The following is a 15,961-nucleotide window of genomic DNA, read 5'->3' as shown; positions in this document are numbered from 1 at the left end:
ATAAAAGAGAGATTTAGTGATAGGATTGGAAAAGCTTAGGAGAATCAGTTCTTTTTAATTGTTTTAGTATTAATTGAAGTATTCTAAGTCTTAGATACATTCTTTTTATCATCAAAGGTACGATCGTAAGTTACAGATTCGTAATAATTCTTAAGCAAATTATCTGTTTCCTCAAAAATTTCTTATTGAAGTTAAATTTATTTATTATCATACATAACATTTTTAATATCTGCATATTCCTCGTCTTTGTAAAGGATATCCTTTAATCTTTTGTTTTCTGTAATCAATCCTTGTGCTCTAAATTTTAAACTTGTAATGATCGCTATACAGTTATCATCAATGCTGGCCTTTTGTTTCCAATAATTTATTTAATCATTATAAGACTCTATTTCTTTCTCTAAAGATCTAATGTCTTCTTCTTTCATTTCCATTTCTTCTTGCACTTTTGTTAAATCTTTCATTTTATTTTGTTCTTCAAATTAGTTTATTCTTGCATGATGTGCAACTAAGTTAAATAAAAAAATTAATACATAAATTAAATAATTTATAAAATTGAATTTTAGAATTTAACAAAAGACTTTTAAAATATTTATTTATTTTATCACTTTTAATAATTTTTTTAACTTCATACTGAACCTTTTTATTTTATTTTTTAAGCTATTTTATCTCTTTAAGCTATTTTATTTATTTTAGTTAATTTTATTAAATCAAGTTACGAAGAAAAATCAAATTTTTAAATTGGTTAAGATATTATTAGATAGATAGATATATAGATAATTAGATAGTTAGCTGTTTTGAAATTTCGTTCAGTCAATATTTTATTATGCTTTTTATCAAAAAGTAGTTTTGATAGTAAATTTTTTAGTGAAGTTATTTATTTATTCATTTTTGGATTTATCTGTTTTAATTTGGAAAATATTTACTTGTTTCGTCTCTGAGCTTGTTGTAGTCGCCTTAAAAATTGAGGGTCTTTTTATGTTTGTATTTTAAATGAAATACTTAGTTGCTGATTTCTTTTTACAAAAGTTCCATTCTATCTTCTAAGTAGGCAATACGTCCTAATTAATCTAATATGGTGTGTTTTCTTTCTTCTTAATCCATTCTTTCTAGCTAATCTTCGGTTTTGTTAATGTGCTTATCAATTCTTTTCATCAACTCTGGATTAACTTCCAAATTTTAGTAAACGCTATGCACATCGTTGGACTAATAATGTCTTTCCATCTCTCTTTTCATTAATGTCATTCTTGGGAATTCTATGTAATCCTTATCTTTTATTGAGTCTTATGGAACATATTTAATAGAATTTTTAAATTCTTCTCTACGAATATCCTAATTTAAATTGCCTTCGTTATATCCCTTTTTAAAACGATCAACATTTTCTTGCTCGTTGCCAAAACGAGCAGAACCCTGAACAGCCTCTTTTTAAATTTATTCTTCATTTAGCTATTAGCGATCTACAACGCTTCCGCTCATATTATATTTATATACCTATGGACGAAATCTATCTACTCCATTAAAATAATAATTTTCTGCCTGCTACTCAGGTGACATAGCTGATGTTTCGTTTCCCATTTGAAAAAACTTGGCTATTTATCTACTTAATTTTATGAATAATTAATTGCTTGTTTTACAGTTTAAAATTCAAAGATTGAGTTATATTAATTAATTGAGAAAGTTGCTTTCTTTTATTATTCAATTTAATATATTCACTTTTTAAATAAATCATAGCTAATAATTTTTTATTTTTAATTAAAGCGAAGTATCAATCTTTTTGTTTATTTAATTACCAGCACAAATTATATCTTTTCATTTCATAAATCTATGAACGAATTAATTTCTTGTTTTTATATAAATCTTGAACTCAAATAAAAATCATTTAGAACGTTGAATTTATTTTGAAATACCTAAAATTTAAATTATTTCAATTCTACAAATAATTTTTATTATTTAAAAATTTCTAAATCAATACTAAAATATTTTTATTCAAACAATAATAAATTAATTATAAGCGCATATTTAAAATGACTGAGTTATTTCATATTTAAAAAATTATTAACTTAAAGTAATAATATCTAAAATAAATTTATATTTAATATTTATTTGAATTTTAGTGAATATAATCGAAATAAAATTTTTAAAATAAAAAATAAATATATGACTGAATATTAGAAAATTTTTGGGGTTAAGTGGTGTATAAAAATATTTTTTATTTATTTTTTTTATATATTTTTCTGAAATTAACTAATTTTTAAAACTTTAAGATAGAATATTTTATTAAATACTATTTCTATTTTTTATTAATTTTTTTTATAATTAAATCATTTTAAAATGAATTACTTAGTTCATTTTTTTAAAATTTTTAACTTAAAGTATCAATATATAAATAAATTGATATTTTCTATTTCTTAGAATTGTAGTTAAAATAATAGAAGTATAAAATATAATATAAAAAAATATATGACTGAATATTAGTTAATGGACAGTTGATTAAAAATTAGAAATACGAAAAATATATAAATATAAAGAAATAAATAATCTATTCTTATTAATCATTTAATTTGATTTTCAAAATTTTATAGTTGGCTTAAACATTGTTAAAATTCTTAATCATCCAAAAGCTTGGTTAAGTATAAATGATCTGGATTTCTGAGAGATTTAAACATAAATTATCTTTTGTATGTGCATATCTCAAATAAATCTACTTCAGTAAGTCTATTTAACTCTAAATGCTTCTACAATGCAGTAATTAAAATTTTATTTTAAAAGAATTAAAGTAATCCTATAGTTTTAGAGTCATGTTGTAAAATATTATTTTCTATTAACATAATTTAAATGTAAAATTCTTTTTTTTTGCTATTCAAAAAGGATTCCATCTTTGATTCCACTTTATTGTTTACATTAATGTTTGATTATTAAATAAATTTTTATTTTTATTTGTCGAATATTATTGGTATAAACATTTTTAAGACGGATTTAAAAATGTTTTAGATAAATTATATAAATTCTTTAAAATGATTTATTTATAAATTTAATAAAAACTAATTTTTCACGACAATTGAGCAAACATTTTGATATTCAGGATTAATTGTTATTTTGTTGATTTGAGAAATATCAAATTTTTATATGTGCTTATAGTTACTATAATCTTGTAATACATAAAATGAATTATGTGTGAGCATAATTATCTTACTTTTTCTCTCACCAGAGCTAGATATTTTAGTTGTCATATCACTAAAAAAATATTTTCTTAGATATTTGGAGTTATAAGTTTCATTTTCAAGTAATATTTAAATGAGTTCTTCATTTCTGATATTGCAAAAGTCCATGTTAGATTATTAAGTTGGAATTTCCTGTTAGCCTTCCTTTTCCTTTTCTATTATTAATAAAATTTTTACAATCTAAAATAATATCTTTAAATTTTTACTGAAATTTAGTTCAAATGTTTTAGATTTCTTCAGTATAGATTTTTTAACTTTTTATGAGCTAGATTAATTAGACTAATAAGCAGATTCTTTTTTAGAAAAAAAGTAAATTAGTGTTTTAAAAATAATTAATATATTTACATGAACTAATCATTTATTCTACTTAGCTTTTTTCAAACGAAAATAATTATTTTATAGATTTTTCTTAATTATTGCAACAAAGATTTGATTATTATAAAGGACCTTATTTTATATAAATGTATTTGATATAAAATAAATAAATAATTTAAAAAGAGTAAAAAAAAAGAAATGTTTTATTTTTATGTTTTTTAATATAAAAAATACTTTTCAAGGATAAGTCTTAGAAAGTTACTCTCTTGCTCAGAGGGCTTTTTATGCTACTGGACTCGCTTTGTGTTTTTTGGAAAATCGAATTATTTAAGATGTTTTCATTATAATCATAATCATTATCATCACTTATCATACTGCTCGATTAGTTTAGAGGAATATTTGATAATAAGAATTTATCAGCTAATTAAATAATTAAAAAAACCTTACATATTAAAAATTAAATGATTATTGTTTATTACCACAACATTCGGCATAAATAGAATTGTCAAGCATAAATTCTTATTAGTTTTAAATTCTATAATTTTCAAAATTTTGAGAAAAAATTTTTGTCTATAGACTATTTATTGAGTTTATTGATACTTATGTATCGTTATCATTTATAATAGACATTGAATCACCTATTATTACCAATATTTGTTAAAAATGATAATGTAAAATATTGTTTTACCTTGTAAGTTAGAGCATTTCTGAGATTTTAGAGCAAGATCTCTATCAATATGTTTAAGATTTTTTCCTAGATTAGTTTGTAGTTTGTTAGAGGCAGAATCTAACATTTAAGATTCAATTTAGATGTTTTAGCATGCACTTCTGCTAGATATTTAAAATAAGATATTTTAAAATCTTAGTATAAAATTATTAATTTGTATACTCAGATTCATCTATTGAATTTTAAGATAAGGTAGATTAAGAATAAGTTTAACATACGTCAAAGCTTTTATGTTTCGAAAAATTTTTTTAATTGCTATTTTGACTCATTTTTTACTTAGTTTTTTAATTTAAATTATTTTTTGATTATAATTATATATAACTAAGCATGTGCTTAGGTATCTTTATATCGTATGGACTAATAGGAGTTAGTATACATTAATTCATCAAATAATATACAGCGGAATGTTAAATATAAATAATTACAATTATTCTTTTTATTATTAAAATTGGTTGATTAAAGGTTAAACAGATTATTAAAATAAAAAATATATAAATTGAGACAGTAGATCGTAATTTTTAATCTATCTGGCTTTAATTTACTATGCGACGCATTCACTTTATGTGCTGTAAGTATGTTCGAAAGTAAAATATAATAAATTCAAGCTAAATAATATATTTTCAGTTATCTAATTTTTGAATTAGTTAGAAAATGTATTTTGTGTGAATATACGAATATTATATTTTTGATAAAATGTATTATTTTACCCAAAAAAGTAAATATTAAATGCAGAAATTATTTTTTATTTACTATTTTTTATAATTATTTAGTAATTTATCAGTCATTTGAGTTGTTTGGCAGTAATTTATAAGATAGCTAGTTACTAATATTAAAACTAAATTAGATTTAAACAGATATTTATAAACACTTATTAATTTTGATATCTTTATTATTAAATTTTAAATGCGTTAAGTGATAATAGTTTTTTAAAACTAAGTATTTTTAATTTATGCCACATTCAATAAAAAAATTAAAGTAATGAAGTTCTATTTTTATTTAAAATTGTATTTCATAAATCATTTTTGGTATATCTATTTGGTATTAATTGTTAAAATAATTATAATTTTTTTTAAAAATTATTTAACTTTTACAAAGTAAGTAGAACCTAATAAATTTTATTTATTTATTAATTTGCTAGCTAAAATGCATCATTATTAGTTTTTATAAAAAAAAAAAGAAAATTGGTAAGGATGCATATTAAATTTAAATTATTATAAATTCAACTGTGTTTTGTTTTTAATAATAACATTATTTTTTTGTTTCTTTAACTTTTTAATTTTATTTAAAATTGCTTTTACATTAATAATAAATAGACAATAATGATATATTGATATTAAAAATATACAACTTAAAAATATTTTTACATTATCATCATAAAATAATATATTTGTTTAAAATGTCATAATTTACTTAATAAAATATATTTATCTGTATAAACAGGTAATTAAAATAATACATTTTGTTTTTGGCTAAAAAATAGATTAAATTATATAAGAATTTTGATATAAATTGAAAAAACTTTTACAAAAAGTAAAATAGAAATATCTAGATTAGATTAAATGAAATTATAAAATTTATTGTACAAACGAAATCTATTATCAAGATTGAAATTTATAATACGTAATGTTTTGTTATTTTATAATTAAAAAAATAAAATAAGTTGCTCACAAACTATATCAATAAATCTATAATCTACGATATATGGAATAAGAATATTAAAATTAATAAAAAATTATAATTTTAAAAAAATTAAGCAGTTAATTAATTATTTATTTATTTGTTTCGTTTAAATTACACATAATAATGATTTTATAATTTTATTTAAAAGGTTGAATCAAAATTGAATTCAGTAAATTTAGAAAGTGAAATTAAATTTCTAATAAATTTTTGTAATTATATGTATTAAGTTGAAATAAAAATATATATTGAATAAATGAAAGTGAAGCATGTTGATCAAATTATATTTTTATTTGGTTTTAATAATTAAACGATATTTATTTAATTCACAATATCAAAAATATCTAAAAAAAACTTAACTTTATAATTTATAATTTTGAAACTTTCATTTATATTTAATTTTAGAATTATTTATTTTATTCCATTAATTAACCATATTTAGTTTTATTTATTTAACACTTGAATAGTTAATTGTAATTTAAAAACTTATACTGAATTAATTTTTATAATTTTGCATATATTAATTAAAGCAAATGCTTCACAAACTAATCAAATAACATATTGATTGTTTTAAACTTAATTTATTACTTACTTAAACCCTCAAATTTTAGATATATATTTAATTTACTGAAAATACTAAAAATTAAGATAAAGAGGCAAGGGATTGATATTTTTTAAATGAGCCTTTTTTAATTTAAATAAGAATTTAGTGTATTTGATGCACAAATAAATTTATTATTTTTATTTTTTTCATTTTATGATATTTTGTTTGCCCTTTAATTATACTATAAATGAAAATATAGCTAGTTATCTAAAAGTAAAACGATAGATAATAAGATATATGTTATTCTTATTAATTATGATCAGTATATTAATAAATTTTTAATAACCAAAAATTTATAATGTATATTATTTTTAATAGCTAAACAGTAAAGCTATTGTTGCTTTTTGTAAATTGATTATTATTTTCTTATTTAATCCTTTTTATGATTTGTTTATTTTTTTGAGAAAAAGAGACGCTTAAAATTTTTTTATAAATGCTAGCTTTTCAACCTTTAAATTTTATGATCTACAATTTTAAAAGTATTGATCGTACTTTATAATATAGTGGATAAATAGAAAATAAAATATCTTTCTTTTGTTTTTAAGACTGAATAGATATTATTTAAAGTCCATAAAATTATAAATTCAACTTGGTCAATTTAAATTTGTATTTGTTTTAACATAAAAAAATTGATTGTATTTAAATTTAATATAATTTATTTAATTAATTAACCAATCAGATTCTTTTTAATTATTTAAATCTCAAATTTTTGCGTATCAATTAATTAATAGCTGGTAGGAAACAATATATTCTTTAAGAAAATAATGAAAATATGCTTATATTTCATAATGTTTCAAATAAGATGTTAAGGATTGATAATAAATTTAGATTATAAATACCTTCAAATTTTATTTGTAAGTGAACTTGTCAAAATATATTATAAAAAAGATGTAAAATAAAATTTTTAAAACATCAAAAAACCGGCTAATTTGAAAAATATGTTTAATTTTTATTAAGAATCCAAAAAGAAAAACTACAGATCATCAAAGACAGATAAATGAAATTTCAGCAATTAGAAAATTAAATTAGATTTAGTATGAGAAGAATAATAAGAAAAAAAATTTAAAAAAATATAAAATAAAAGCTTCATCACATTATTTTTTAAAATTATGATTATAAACTAAATTCACTAGTTCATTTTTGATTTAAATAATTAGTTAATCAATAATTTACCATTCAGTGTAAATTAGAGTTAAGGTTAGTTAAAAAGTGTACTAAACGAATATGTGTTTAGTAATGAAATTTAGTGTTTAAATGTAAATAAGTAGTTGGCTAGTTGTGTTTTTTTTTTTTTTGGATTCAGAAAGTCTTTATTAATTTCAAAAAAGGTTATAAACTTCTTTTCTTAATTTTTAAAGTTAATAATTAAAAATGAGATAGATCTAAAAAAATAAATAATCAGTTAAAACAGAGAGTGTTTTCGAAAATAATGTACATAAATAAAATATATTTCTTTGCTAAATGAAAAATACAAAAGAATTAACTAATTACTAGAGAGAAAATAATCAATTTTAAAACATTTATAAATATAACCAAAAAGGATCAACCATATATACGTTAAACCTATATTAAATGACGGTACTGTATACTTTATCTATCATTCAAAGTCTTACAGATTTAGTAATAATTCTTTTAAATTTTCTTTAATAAAAATTATTCTTTTCTACAGTTTAATATGGTAGTTTATATTTATGTAAATATATTTTTTAATGTTTCAAAAATTAAATATTTTAAGTTAATGATTTTAAATTAAAAGTGCACAAAATTAATATTTTAAATAATAAAAATAATTGACATAATTAATTATTAAAGAAAATGATTATCATTATTTTAAATTAGCACTTCTTATTAATTTAATATTTAGTTTATATAAATCTAGTTCGAATAATAGTATTTATTTTCAGAAACAATTATAAATCTATATTAAAATATTTTGATTCAAGCGATTATAATTTTTTATATGTTCAAAAAAAATCATTATTATAAAAATATATTTAAAACGGTATTTCTGTTAAATCAAGTCTTTTACTATTTATTCTAATTAGCGAAATTTTTATACTCAAAGGAATAGAAATGTACTGAAGTCATATACATTTTTATTAATTAGCAAATAATAATTAATAATTAATTATAAAGCTAATTACTAAAATATAAACAATCATAATAATTATTATTTTTAAATTATTTATTAATTTATTTTATAAGTAATACTTTACAAATTTTAAAGAATAAACTAATCTAGTACTTTCAAAAGATCATTTTTTAATTTACATTAACATTTCTTATAAATTTAATAGTTAGTTTATATAAATCTAGTTCCAATAATAGCTTTTATTTTCAGAAACAATTCTAAATTAATATTAAAATATTTTGATTCAAGCGATTATAATTTTTTATTTTTTCAAAAAAAAGCACTATTATTAAAAGATATTTCAAAAGGTATTTCTGTTAAATCAAGTCTTTTGCTGTTTATATTAAACTTAAGCGTAAATTGTAAACTCAAATGAATAGAAATGTACTAAAATCATATAAATTTTTATTAATTACAAATAATAATTAATAATTAAAAAGCTAATTACTAAAATGTAAACAATCATAATAATTATTATTTATTTTATAAGTAATACTTTACAAATTTAAAAGAATAAACGAATCTAGTACTTTTAAAAGATCATTTTTAAATTTATAAATTTATTAAACAATAAATAGAAAACTAAGTAAAATTGATCATTAATATAAAGATTTTACATAAGAGAGTAAAAATAATAAGCAAAAGGAATTATTAACATATTTGTTCTACTTAGAGCAAAAAAATTAATAAATCAATTAAAAAAACAAAAAAATTAAAGTGATTTGAGATGATAAATATAATATAATAAATTATTAATCAAAAAATAATAATATTAAAAATTCAATTAGCAACACTATGAATAGCCTTACTAAAGAATAGATTTTTTAAAAAATAATTTAGAATCGCGCATACAGAGAGTAAATACTAGCTGAAGAAAATCCAAATTTTGACTAAATTATTTAAGAAATTTAAAAAGAACATCTAGAAAAGTAAAAAAAAAAATAGGATAAGTTAAATGAAAAAAATAATAACTAAAATGCTGTCAACTCATTAAATTAAGATATGCCACATTCAGACGGTGCTGAATAATTTTTGAAATTTTTTTTTGAACAATTAGATAAACTTAATATTGAAGAAAGGCAATATATTATTCCTAGATTCTTAAATAAAATATAATAGAATATTAATTAACCTGCTTAAATGGACTCAAATATAAAATTAATCTGATAGGTTCGTTTAAAATCTAAATAGCTCTCAAATACCTAAAATACAATAAAGAAATGATATTGCTTAAATGAAAATAAAAGTGGATTAAATACAAATAGTAAACAATAACAGCAGTTAATCCTAGAATAAGTAGGATTATAATTAAACTGAATAGTATAGAAAAAGAATGAAATATAAAAGCTTTCCAATACTAAAATACTTTCTTAATATAAATAAAATTTGATACTAAAATAATTATATTTTTTTTTTGCTTAATATTTCAGCAATTAAATGAATTTATTTTGCTTAATACTTCTAATCAACAAAATAATTTTAAAAATTTTTATATGTTTTTGTTAATATTTGATATTTTAAATTTTATCAATTTAATGTATTATGAGTTTTTAATTGAAATTATTATTTTTTTTTGAAAATATTAAATTAAAGTACAGAAAATTAATATTAGATAAATTAGTTTTAGTTAAATATTTCTAATTAATATTCTATATAATAAATTAATTAATAAAACTTGTTAATTTTTCTGTTTACTTTTTTATAATTTTTTTATATGGTTGTTGTAATACTTTTTTTTAATTTTCTTTAAAAAAATGATCTTTATGAATTATAGATATGCATTATATATTTATTTAAATATATTTTTTAATGTTTGAACAATTAAATACTTTAAAAAAATTACATTTATTAAATTAGTGAACGATATTAATATTTTAAAAATAAAAATAATTATTATAACTAATTATAAACAAAAAATGTTTATGATTATATTATATTAACACTTATTATCAATTAAATAGTTAGTATTTATAAATTTAGTTCTAATAATAGTTTTTATTTTCAAAAAAAATTCTAAATCTACATTAAAATATTTTCATTCAAGTTATTATTATTTTTATTTTTTCAGGAAAATCATAAATTATAAAAATATATTTAAAATGGTATTGCTTTTAAAATAAAGTCTTTTACTATTTATATTAAAATTTTAGGAAAACTTATTAACTCAAGAAATAAAAATGTACTTTAGTCATATAATTTTTTACTAATTAATAAATAATAATTAAAAATTAAAAAGCTTATTACTAAAATATAAACAGTCATAATAATTATTTTTAATTAAAAAATAAATTTATTTTGTTAGTAATAATTTATCAATTTAAAAGAATAAATAAACTATTCTAATACTTTCTAAAGATAATTTTTTAACTAAAAAGTTTATTATGTAAATTAATAGAAAAATAAGTAAAATTATTCATTAATATATATATTTTACACAAAAAGACAAAAAAAATTAAGGAAAAGGAATTATAAACACATTTGTTCTACTAAGAAGAAAAAAATTAATTAATTAAGCTACAAAACAAAAAATAAATTAATTAAGCTACAAAACAAAAAAATTAAAGTGATTTGAGCCAACAAATATAATATAATATAATATAATAAATTATTTATCAACAAATAATAATATCAAAAATTCAACGAGCAACACTATGAGTAGCTTGAATAAAGAATAAATTTTTAAAAAAATAATTTAAAATAGATTATACAGAGAATAAATACTCGCTGAAGAACATCCAAATTTTGAATAAATTATTAAATAAATATAAAAAGAACATCTATAAAAGTAAAAAATGGATAGATAAAACGATGATAAGGATAGCTAAAGAGCTTCTGCCAACTAGTCAAATTAGAGTTTGTAACACTAGGACGACCCTGCTTAATAATTCTTGAAATCTTTTCTAGAACAATATGGTTCTCTTACTGCTCAAGAAAGGTTTTAGATTTCTCCTATAATCTAAAATCACATTTCATCCGATATTAATAAATTAGCTTAGATAGACTCTCTTGAAATCTAGAGACCGAATAAAGCTGATAATTTTGCTTAAAATTCTCAAATACCTAACGTATCCTTAAATGATGCTTAAGCTACTATTAATATAAGTAGTTCTGCATAGAATCAATCTTAAGTCTCCTTTTTTCTTTAACATCTTGAAGGATAGGTAGATCCAAACATTTATTAGAAACAGTAAAATTCAAGTTAAGAGGCCACTGTTGAAAAATAGAACTTAAATCTAGAGGGAAGCAGTGGAGAATCCATTTTTAAATTAAACTAAAGCAATCAACATCCTTAACTGAACATAACTGTGGAGTAAATACCTCATGGAAACTATAGCGGCAATTCATCCTCGAATACAATAAAGTCACCTTTAGAAAATATGGCGACAAATAAAAGTCATTCTGATACGCCAGTAGAAGAAGTATAAGAAGAAGAAAAGAAGTAGGACGTTGGTTAATCTAAAAATAATTAAACATAATACTAATGAGAATAAAAGCTTTACTATCAAAAATATTTTTTTAATATAAAAAAAACTATCATACTAATATAATTTTATTTTTTTTTGTTTAATGTTTCAGTAATTAAATGAATTTCTTTTGCTTAAATATTTAAAATTAATACTTTCAATCAAGAAAATAATTTAAAAATGTTAATAAATGTTTTTTTTATTATTTGATATTTTACATAAATATTTAATATCTAATAGAAAATTAATGATATAATAAATTAATATATAAATTTTATAAAAAGAGCGATTTAAAACAAAAAAATAAATGTTGATATATTAATTCATTTAAATATTTTAAAAGCTTTTAGAATATGTATGTATGTTCAATTGTGATAAAAGATATTCTAATAATTTTTCATTTAGGAAATTTTTATTTGATATGAATATATAGAAATAGTTTTAATACTGCGTTGAAGCTCAAACAGAAACAGACTCTGAAAAACTTAATTTTACATTAATTTTTAATTAATTTATAATATCTTTTAATGCATCAAAACAGTAATGTATGTATTCCTTTGCTTTTTATTTATACTATTAATCATCTTTATTATCAAAAGTTCCTAAATGGTTAGAGATAACCTCATAAAAGTAATCTCTTTCTAATTATTATTAATTTTTTTATTTTATTTCATTATTTAGCTAATTGATTTGGCTCTCAAGTATTTCTTTTTCATTCTCCTAATTAAATATTTTATACTATAGTATGCCTTAAGAATTGCTTTTATCAATTTAATCGCTATTTCTTAGTTTTGAGCTTAAAATTTCTATTTATTTTGCCTACTCTAAAATTTTTGCTTATCCATCTTCAAATGACTTCCAAGAAAATAAGTCTAAAACACGAACTAAATCCTTTTCTTCCAGAAGTTTCTTCATGATATGGTTTTCTTCTATGGCTTTAGATCTTTCTAATTCAAATTTCACTAGGTTTTTAGAATTATCATATATAATTTATTATTTTTATTTCAATTATTCTTTTAGCTAATCAATTTCTTTCTTCAATTCAGTATTATCCATTTGCAATTTTTGAATAATTTGTTTTTAATCCTGCAGATCTTTATTTAAGCTCTAAGTTATTTGTTTAACATCTTCCTCTGAATAAACGTTTTCAAAATCTTCTTCCATTTTCTAATCTAATTTTTCCTTTGTTTATATAAAGTTAATTTATTCTAAAAAAGTCCAAATATTCCTCGTCTCTTTCTTTATTTAAATACTTATTGTTTAATCTTCAAAAAATTTGTTATTTATTTATTATAATTATTAATTAGTCTAATTAATGCTGAAATATAAATATTATAGATAGTTAATCCTTATTTTTCTACTTATTAATCAACAAAATTGACAATATTAGTTAATACATCAATTAAACTATCTTTCAAAAAAGTGCTTTTCTAAATCTATTTAACTTTAATAAGTAATACATTTAACAATGTTAGAAATTCTAAGAATTACATTCCTTTTATATAAATATCCTTAGGGTTCTGATCTATGATTTTAAAAGCATAAGCGCTTTGATTGTCATCGCTCTTCTTGTTAAAATATGTTATAATGTTTATTCAATTTAAATATCAATGCATACCATAACTTATTTAATCGTTTTTTTAATCACAAACAAGTAAAATATTCCTTATAAATTGCTAAAATGAACTAAACCTTTAATTTGTTTGAAAAAATCATTCTATTAAATATTTCTCAAAAACTTAAAAATTATGCTTTAATAAAAGTATTTTGGGTGCTTTTCCTTAAAAAATGAATCAATTATTTTATTTGATATTTTAATTAGAATTTATTGACAAATAAAATAAAAATATTTAATTTTAATAATTTTTTAATGCTTTTTTTCGTTTTTAATTGTTAAAATAATACTTACAAAATGATTTTATTAAATTAATTGTGAATTTTTTTTTGAATGATAATTTATTGATAAATATCAAGATATTTTAGATTTTAAAGTAAATAAATTCTTTTTAATTTTTAAGATATTAAATTAATAAAGAATTAGGAGATAGTATTGAAATTGAAATTGTATAAAAGATTAGCATTTTTTTAAAAAGATTTTAATTTATAAATGTTTTACTACAATTTTATTAAATCAAACATAAATTAGTTAACTATTTTCAGCTATTTCACCAATTAGCTATTTTATCAATATCATCAAGGAATTCTTTTAATTTGATAGATAGATTTTTAATACCATGGACAAAGAAGTCTTTAAATAAGGTTTCTCTTTCTGTAGGATCATCCATTTCAACATCAGATATAATCTTTATAGCAGTAAATGGAACATTTAGTAAGTGACAAACTCTTAATTCAGCTGCTGCTTCCATTTCAATGCAGTCTATGCCTTATTCAATAGCATGAGTATTGTCATTGGTAAAGCTATTATCAGTGCCAATAATTACAGGCTTTAAAGCTAATATTTGATGTAAAGGCTTGGGATTAAGCAAATTATATTGCTTACCAGCTACATAACCTTCCCAGTCTTTGATAATAATTGTTCTTGTAAAAAACTAAATGCTTTAAGCTACAACTATATCTTTGATCTTCAAATGCAAATCTGGATTTTCCTTTCTTTTAACACCGCCGCTTGTTCCTGCACTAATAACTATATCGGGGTTATATTTTTTAATAGCAGCATAAACACATAAAGAAGCAGGCTCTGTGCTGACTGATTAAACCTTGTAAACAGGATCGATTGGAGGCTTAACTAAAATTACCTATTTATTATTATACTCACATGTATATCCTTCCAAAAAGGGATTGTTTAAAGTAGTTTCATCTCTCTTTAGATTGATCAAACTAATTAAATCGTTTGCTTCGTGTTCCATGACAATCACGAACATAATTTTCTTAATTTCCTTGGGCCAATCTATGTAATTAATTTGAGTCTAAGTTTCGCTCATTTCTATTTTAAATAACTCGCTTTTAGATTCTTTGATATATTATTTTGATTTTATAGTTTATACTGTAAGAATTAAATTTAATACGGATACCTTTTTAAAAAAAGATATAACTAAATAAATAAATACCTTCTGCTAAGCAAGTCTTAACTTATTGAGTAATTTCCATTAATAAATATCTTAATTATTGAATTTTCTATTTAATTTCCATAAATCAAAGCTTACATATAATGACTGAATAAATCTTTTTAAAATGAGTGTAATTATAAAAACTCAGTTTAACTAAGATGTAGTTGCACCTAAAAAATCTTTTAATTTAAGAACATAATATTTTAAATAATTAATAATTTATTTTAATTGAATTTTAGTAATAATTTATTTATTTAATAATAATCAGTAAATAAAGCAGTTTTATAAATCTTTTTTAAAAAAATTTTATTTTACAAGTAAGATAAATTGAAATTTGCTTGTAAAATTTTATGTTTGTTTAAATATTTTTTGATGTAACAAAAAATATTTTAATTGATATTTTAATAATAATTTTTCATAATAATTAGGCTATAAAACAGACTTATAAATCTTTTTTAAATAAATAATATTTTTACAAGTCAGCAAAAAATTTATCTGTAAAATTTCAAGCTGCTTTAAAGATTTTTTAATGTAAGAAAAAAATATTTTAAATAATTTATAATTTATTTTAATTCATATTTTAATCAAAATTTATTTTTAATTAAGATTTTATTTATGTTGATTAATAATTTTTTAATGTAATAAAAAAAAATTTTAAATAATATATAATTTATTTTAATTGATATTTTAATAATTATTTATTAATTTTGTAATATCTGTAAATAAAGCAGGTTTATAAATCTTTTTTAAAAAATGC

The 15,961-nt window shown here is 19.1% G+C and overlaps 5 protein-coding genes across 5 annotated transcripts; 1 reads left to right on the top strand and 4 right to left on the bottom strand. All coding sequences in view use genetic code 6, as the record gives it.

The window, feature by feature from the left end:
* Positions 1 to 44: 44 nt before the first annotated feature.
* TTHERM_00085510 (hypothetical protein) lies at positions 45 to 1,572 on the bottom strand (the record flags this gene model as incomplete). Its single annotated transcript, XM_001012698.3, has 2 exons — positions 45 to 505; positions 924 to 1,572. The coding sequence occupies 2 exons, from the start codon at positions 1,570 to 1,572 to the stop codon at positions 45 to 47; spliced, it is 1,110 nt and encodes a 369-aa protein (XP_001012698.2).
* A 977-nt stretch (positions 1,573 to 2,549) lies between these two features.
* TTHERM_00085520 (hypothetical protein) lies at positions 2,550 to 4,327 on the bottom strand (the record flags this gene model as incomplete). Its single annotated transcript, XM_001012699.3, has 6 exons — positions 2,550 to 3,373; positions 3,425 to 3,511; positions 3,564 to 3,665; positions 3,768 to 3,953; positions 4,013 to 4,171; positions 4,222 to 4,327. 6 exons carry the CDS (start codon positions 4,325 to 4,327, stop codon positions 2,550 to 2,552), a joined length of 1,464 nt encoding a protein of 487 aa, XP_001012699.2.
* A 6,996-nt stretch (positions 4,328 to 11,323) lies between these two features.
* On the top strand, positions 11,324 to 12,157 carry TTHERM_00085540 (hypothetical protein; the record flags this gene model as incomplete). Its single annotated transcript, XM_001012701.2, has 1 exon — positions 11,324 to 12,157. The coding sequence occupies one exon, from the start codon at positions 11,324 to 11,326 to the stop codon at positions 12,155 to 12,157; it is 834 nt and encodes a 277-aa protein (XP_001012701.2).
* A 438-nt stretch (positions 12,158 to 12,595) lies between these two features.
* On the bottom strand, positions 12,596 to 13,300 carry TTHERM_00085550 (hypothetical protein; the record flags this gene model as incomplete). Its single annotated transcript, XM_001012702.3, has 1 exon — positions 12,596 to 13,300. The coding sequence occupies one exon, from the start codon at positions 13,298 to 13,300 to the stop codon at positions 12,596 to 12,598; it is 705 nt and encodes a 234-aa protein (XP_001012702.1).
* A 1,001-nt stretch (positions 13,301 to 14,301) lies between these two features.
* On the bottom strand, positions 14,302 to 15,078 carry TTHERM_00085560 (phosphorylase family protein; the record flags this gene model as incomplete). The annotated part of the gene is made up of 1 exon (XM_001012703.3): positions 14,302 to 15,078. One exon carries the CDS (start codon positions 15,076 to 15,078, stop codon positions 14,302 to 14,304), a length of 777 nt encoding a protein of 258 aa, XP_001012703.1.
* Between the last annotated feature and the right edge of the window lie 883 nt (positions 15,079 to 15,961).

The sequence above is a fragment of the Tetrahymena thermophila genome (genome assembly GCF_000189635.1).
Source record: "Tetrahymena thermophila SB210 genomic scaffold scf_8254697, whole genome shotgun sequence".
Classification (NCBI taxonomy): Eukaryota; Ciliophora; class Oligohymenophorea; order Hymenostomatida; family Tetrahymenidae; genus Tetrahymena; species Tetrahymena thermophila.
The sequence above is the reverse complement of the archived record's forward strand: the minus strand, read 5'-3'. Positions and strand labels throughout refer to the sequence as shown.